This window comes from Eptatretus burgeri, chromosome 12 (genome assembly GCF_056783735.1).
Source record: "Eptatretus burgeri isolate ZD-2024b chromosome 12, Ebu_testis_v1, whole genome shotgun sequence".
NCBI classification, from domain to species: Eukaryota; Metazoa; Chordata; class Myxini; order Myxiniformes; family Myxinidae; genus Eptatretus; species Eptatretus burgeri.
In genome coordinates, this window is record NC_140972.1 from 45,063,873 (window position 1) to 45,071,223 (window position 7,351).

The 7,351-nt window shown below is 41.7% G+C and overlaps 1 protein-coding gene across 8 annotated transcripts in view; it reads left to right on the plus strand.

The window, feature by feature from the left end:
• LOC147015523 (C-myc promoter-binding protein-like) overlaps positions 1–7,351 on the plus strand; it is a 215,415-nt gene that overhangs the window by 147,267 nt on the left and 60,797 nt on the right. For all 8 annotated transcript variants that reach the window (XR_015050358.1, XM_085850314.1, XM_085850313.1 and 5 more), the window contains 2 exons: positions 461–607; positions 5,934–6,754. Coding sequence is in view for 7 of the 8 variants with exons in the window: in XM_085850314.1 (XP_085706440.1) it covers positions 461–607; positions 5,934–6,754 (968 nt within the window). In the remaining variant the exon portion in view is untranslated. The remainder of the gene's footprint in view (positions 1–460; positions 608–5,933; positions 6,755–7,351) is intronic.

Here is a 7,351-nt window from a genome sequence, read left to right on the forward strand (position 1 = left end):
TGTCTGCCCTTCATGCTTAAACCTGTGGCTCCCTTTTACTGTTTTGGTACCTATTGGCATGTAGTACTAACATTTGCTGCTGCAGACCAACCAAAATAATCTTGAGGTTCTAAGCTGAAGGTCACAAACCAACCGTCTTTTTTAAATATTTATTTATTTTATTTAAATTTTTTTTGCATTCATTTTGGTGCTCAGCTGATCCTGCCAGAAGCTTTTGTGTAACACCGTTTTCTTGCATATGAACAATTTCTTGATTACCGTACACAGGTGCTGTCCATTGAGAAACAACGTAGCTATTTGCGTTTATCTACATTTGGTGTGTTTGTGAGATCTAACCAGTAACTATAGCGTTTGTGGGCATATGTGTGCAAACATTGTGATGTATACTCATGTATTAGATGCCTTTTTGTTGATTACTCCCCAGCCATTAAAAAAATTAATCCAATTTTTCCATGCTTAGATGGTATGATAAATGACAATGCCCACGAGGAAAGCTCGAGTGATACTTCAGCTGAGGCTTCACTTTGTGGCTCACAGCTGCTGGATATTATATCGGACGATGATAAAAAAGTGGAGGCAATCCGACCCCAGGATGACACCCAGGAGGGTGAGTTTTGATGAATATTTCTTTCTTTCTTCTGAATTTAGTTTAGGATATACGACACATGACACATGCCACAGGACATGTATGTTTAACTCTGTCATTACCTCAACATCGCAAGTCCTTTACCTGCTCCCCTCATCTTTGCTCTTATGATTAGCCCAACACAGCATTTTAGGTCTGCTTCTGTTCCTGGATTTCATTCATGACCTGATTCCCTAGAAAACGTTTCCATTTTTCTGATTACTTTGCACTATACCAAACAGTTATTTATGCTGTTGACAGCATGTGAATTCGCAAACCTCCAAATCAGAAAATGGAGGTCTCGCACATGAAAAATTACATTCAATCCAGGTAAGTCTCACCTCATTACCTCGTCTCTCCTTAAGTATCAACCTGCTCACACTCTAGAAGATATTCAATCACATAATCTACAGTATTGGGCTTTTATTGTCGGCCAGGATCTCTCCTGGTAGATCACTTTTCTGAGCTACAGATTGGACCTTCTCTACTCGGCTGTCTTTTTTTCAACTAGCAGAACCTTCGATCATTGTCCTACAATATTTTGTTGTAAATTAAGTAGTATATGCTTTTTTTTTGGCCTCATGGATGCTGTGGATACCAAATATATTGGACATCATTTGCAGCATTATTGGAAGAAGTGGTCAAGACACAGGGCCTGCTGGTTTTCTTATCATATACTGAAATGGACCTCTTGATGTTGTACTGCCTCTCATCTGGTCTTGCACTCTCCTGTCGCTTCTGACATCTCTCCCTTATCTTATTCCAAGCTCTCCCAGATAATTAGCTCTTTAACTTTACAAAGTCCAGGATTTCCACTCACCTCTCCTCCTCTCTACTCATTTTCTCACACTTGAAGAATCATCTTCCTGTGTCAATCCATTTCTCGCTATTTGCATTTATTGCTTAAAATTCAACTGAAATGGAAATTACATCATGCAATTCACATATTTTTGAAATCAGATGTGGAGAAATATGGTCTTGCTCAAATAACTCCAAACTGACTGAAGTTGGAGTGAAAATGCACAATTAAATTTCCTTTTGGAAACTATACCCACTGTGTTTGTCTCAGAAATGTAATACCGTTATCACATTAAACCATGTACAATGCAGGGTGCTGAAGAATAAGGGTGTTTTTTTTTGTTTGTTTGTTTTGCTTTGCAGAAAGTCATACAATCAACCACAATCATCAAACTTTTACTCAGAAACAATTTGGATGTTGAGGAATGAGGAATATCGTTTCTTGTAAACATGATTTTACACACACCACACACACACACACACCACACACACACACACACACACCACACACACACCACACACACACACACCACACACCACACACCACACACACACACACACACACACACACACACACACACACACACACACACACACACACACACACAACCCAACATGTCCACCAAGTTTCATCCGAATCCATCCATAACTTTTTGAGATATCGTGCTATATATTGTTTTTGGTCCCATCTTTCAATGGTGAAGAATCACTTAAAAAATTATAGTACCAGATATTCACAAAACTCTAATCAGTTTGCCCTTGTCACACAGTCAACCTGTCTACAAAATTTCATCCGATTCCATGCACAACTTTTTGAGATATCCTGCACACAGACAGACAAACAAACAAGCCGGTAGGCGGACATGGGTAGTCGATCAAGTCGAATGTAGTCGTTTTTCAGCCGTTACTAGCCAAAAAAAGCGTCCATAGCAACGGTTCTTTCTCACACATAACTAGGACATACCATGAACCTACCTACCAGTTTCATGTATATCTGACTCATAGTCTCTGAGATATAACTAACTTCATTTTTTTATTGTTTTCGACCAGGGTTCATTCAAAGTCTATCTTCGCCGACAGTTTTCATAGGGTCCGGCTGGAAATTTTTGACAATATGGCTGAATGTACTGCCCACAGTCGCTCGTGGCCCGATTTTTGATTTTCGAAAAAAAAAAATTTGAGATTTTTTTGAAAATTTCAAAGGTCCGTTGCTAGGCAACGGATGGGTCCATAGCAATGGTTCTCATTTGCACACAACTAGGTCATGGTATGAACCTACCAACCAAGTTTCATCGAAATCGCCATTGTATTAACGGAGCACTGGACCGAACAGATATACATACAAGCCGGTAGGCGGACATGGGTCGTCGCCTACCCAATAGAACCTGACGCGATGGGCCTGTTCGATGGGAAATGACCTGAGGATTAAGCACAAGAAAATTCATGATTCTAGCTTCAAGGGTTAATGCTGCAGATTGTTTTTTCATTAAAATACTCCCACATTTAGAGTTTTTTTCGGCCGTTGCCAGGCAACGGAGGGGTCCATAGCAACGGTTCTTTCTCACACATAACTAGGACATACCATGAACCTACCATACCAGTTTCATGTATATCTGACTCATAGTCTCTGAGATATAACGAACTTCGTTTTTTTTATTGTTTTTGACCAGGGTTCATTCAAAGTGTATCTTCTCCGACAGTTTTCATAGGATCTGGCTGGAAATTTTTGACAATATGGCTGAATGTACTGCCCACAATCGCTCGTGGCCTGATTTTTGATTTTCGAAAAAATAATTTTTTTATGATTTTTCAAAAATTTCAAAGTCCCGTTGCTTGGCAACGGTGGTGTCCATAGCAACGGTTCTCATTTGCATACAACTAGGTCATGGTATGAACCTACCAACCAAGTTTCATCGAAATCGCCATTTTAAATACTAATAATAAGGGTAGAACAAATCCCCCCCAAAAAAGTTTTTTTTTTCCGACTAGATCGACTACCCAACAAGCCGGTAGGCGACATGGCTGCTCGCTCTCTATGGAAAGCTGGCCGACACGACTAGCCGATATTCATGTACATGCTGTCAATCAATTTCATTCTTTGACAATCGAATGGCCACGGCGCGACGATCAGAGTACAAATTAGCGAAAGTTAGAGTATGCATGTATCGGAGATTTTCGTAATTTGTATATTGTTCAGAAATCAGTACATGATCCAGCTGAGCAGCGCCACGTGTAGGTCCATGATGGGAAGGAATGAGGTTCAATTGAGTGCAGAAAGCATCAATTTAATTCTTTTATATGATGCTGTAAGACATTCTCCTTTGGCACAAAAAAAACAGGTCCCTCGGAGGTCCAGTTTCGGATGTATTGATTTTTTTGTACAGTCCGCAATAAGTGTACGATGTACGATAAAGTATTTTAGCTGTTGCCTTGCAATGGAGGTGTGCATAGCAACCATTCATTTTTGTGTACATGCTTGCCACATTGTACACATTTCACCCAAGTTTCATCAAATTCAGACTCTTTCTCCTCGAGATATTCACAATTAACCGTTTCTGAAATGTTTGACATGTACTCGCCCAAAACCTATCTCCTCCTAAAAAATATTTTTGTTAGGGCTGCAAATTGGCATGAAGGGAGCGAGATAGATTGCACACAGAACTCTAAGCTTCGATTTTTCGATTTTTTTTGATTTTTTTTTTCGATTTTTGACCACTTTAAAGGGCCGTTGCTATGCCATTGCTAGGGCCCGTGGTCCCATATTTGAAAGCACACGATTCCCAGAAATATTGGTCCTACCTACCAAATTTCATTGGAACCGGTTGAGTGGTTTAGCCCCTAGGCTTGACCAAAGTTTCCCGGACAGACAGACAGACAGATGGAAATGTCCAGAATAAGGGTGCTCTCAAGTGAGCAGCCAACAGACAGACATATCGACGGAAATACTGATAATAAGGGTAGAAAAAAAAATCTCATTTTTTTTTCGACTAGATCGACTACCCAACAAGCCGGAGGTGGACATGGGTAGTCGATCAAGTCGAATTTAGTCGTTTTTCAGCCGTTACTAGCCAACAAAAGCGTTCATAGCAACGGTTCTTTCTCACACATAACTAGGACATACCATGAACTTACCATACCAGTTTCATGTATATCTGACTCAGTCTCTGAGATATAACAAACTTCGTTTTTTTATTGTTTTCGACCAGGGTTCATTCAAAGTCTATCTTCTCCGACAGTTTTCATAGGATCCGGCTGGAAAATTTTTTTAACAATATGGCTCAATGTACTGCCCACAGTCGCTCATGGGCCTATTTTTGATTTTCGAAAAAAATAATTTTTGAGATTTTTTAAATGAAAATTTCAAAGGTCCATTGCTAGGCAACTGATGGGTCCATAGCAACGGTTCTCATTTGCACACAACTTGGTCATGGTTGGTATGAACCTACCAACCAAGTTTCATCGAAATCGCCATTGTCTTAACGGAGCACTGGACCAAACAGAGGGACAGACAGACAAGCATATCGTTGGAAATACTGATAATAAGGGTAGAACAAATTTCAAATGTTTTTTTTTTTGAAAAATTTTTTTTTTTCGACTCGAGCGACTACCCAACAGACAGACAGACAAACATATCGACGGAAATGCTGATAATAAGGGTAGACTAGATCGACTACCCAACAGACAGAAAGGGGTGAAAACATAACCTCCTTCACTTTTGCTGGTGGAGGTAAAAAGTCCGATTTAATGCAATTTAATTCAGGCTATAAGGCAACAAAAGGTAAAGATTTTGAAGAGGGGTGTCGACTTTATGCCTGGTGTTGGCTTAATGGTTAGGGTGGTGAGCTTGGGATCCGAGGATCCTGAGTTCAAATCCCCCTCGGTTGTTGAATTATCACCAGGTGGGGTTGACTCTTCCTGTCATCCTTCTGAGGTCGGCAAAATGATTGCCAGCATGCTGGTATCCTGTGTTGGAGTGGTGACCTGTCCAGGATTGTGCCCAATAGCCAAGGAGACTGCCTGGGCAGCACCAACACTGCACAGAGTATGGTCCCAATGGCACTGTATTTGTTTGCATTTTCATGTTTGTATTAATACAGAAAATGGGCTTTCAAATTTTGAATTGCATTTGCAGTCTTCCCACCCCACACCACCCCTCTTTTCACTCAAACAGGATGTAATTCTTTGTTCCAAAAACAATTTAGAGTTAATTATATCTGTGTACAAGCTACACCATCCATCTCCTCTCCATCTCCTCTCCACCACCACCACTCCCGCCCCCGTCCCTATTTCCAAGTGCGCACACAGTATATACGACAGTCCAACCATGCACCTTCCCGCAGGTGTTCTTAATACATATGTCGATGATCTTGAAGCCATTCAAGATATCCAATAATAAGCAATGGCTTTTGGTGCCGAAGACAAAGGTAGAACAAAGTCTAATCTTTTGTGGTTTGAATTCTTCCTTCGGTAAGTAACTAACTGTGTGCCATTTCTATATGCCTCTCTGCAGCTGCTGATGAAGATGAAGTTTTTCATGACTGCAACTTGGAATCCCAAAGAAATGACCAAGAGAAGCACAAAGGCATTGAGAATGGAGTAACAAGTAAACAGTATTCTGGCAATGAACTTGATCATGTAGAAAGAGAGATGAACATCGGGCAAGCATGCACGAAGAAAAAAATACTGCAAGGGGAAGACTCTTCCAGCTTTTATAGTGGAACTCCATCTGTGTCTTCACCCTCGGAAACCAAGGAAGATGTTGATGAGAGCATCAGCAGAAATTATGTAAGACAGGATGAGCAGGGTCTAGTGGGTGTGGGTGGCCGGATCCTTTCAGCTCCACGACCTGTATTGCGTACCAGTGTTTCTGTGGGTTGTGATCCCCTTTCAATGTTGGTTGCTGAGGATGATCGTCCACTTGAACGTGGTTGGCCAAGGGCAACACTGCCACGTACTGCCCGTCGCTTTGAGCATGCTGGTAAAATCGTCCCATGGGGCGCATCTTCAGAGAGCGAAGGGTCAACACCCACCACAAATAGACAGAACTTTGCGAGAATGCCATCAACTCGCCGAAACCTCTTTCGCCGTCTTAGTAGTCCAGCAACTCCTTTTGCCTCAGTAGCACGCTCTTTGACCTTTCATGCCCTCTCTATCCATGGGGAGACTAACCGGAATAGTGTTCACTCCTCACCTGGCAGCCGCCCCCCAAAAACACCGCCCTTGTGGACCAGCAAACAGTTTGACTCGTTGAAGCAAGTTGCCAGTGGGGTGGCTAACAAGTGGTACAACAGACTCAGTGTCTCAACTGCAATATCGACTGAAGAGAGGAAGGTAAGAAAGAAGGCTATTTCTTTTTAGAATTATTTTTTTAAAAATTATAACCGAATCGTAAAGTTGCGTTTATGGGGATGGCCAAATATCAATATTAAGGTGTTAAACAGCATTATTTTCATGTAGCTTCAGAGGTTGTACCCTGTTGTATGATGTGTCGAAGAAAAGGAGCCTTTACGACATGTCCTGCCCCCGCCCCCCCTCCCCATAAAAAGACAGAGATGACTCCTCCCTCTACGGGTCTTTGTCAGCATGCAGGAGTGGCCTTTGTCTCTTTCTCAATCAGTCCTCTGTCGCTCCCTTGGATCAGCTCTCTCTTTTTTATGGGACTGACTGACTGCTGAGTCAGGCAGTCTGGCACTATTAGATCAGGTTGCACTCTCACAGCCGCTGACATTCTGAACTCTGTTGCTGGACTATATCCTGTTGACAATCGCATGTATCTGAAAAATGTCTGGCCACTCTACTGTTGATGTGTAGTCCAGCACACACACACATGCACACACAAACCGACCACAAAGACAAGGCATGCAGCAATTGCTCTACCATGGCAATGACACCAGAAAACAAATGCTGAATGAATGAGCTCGTTCAAAA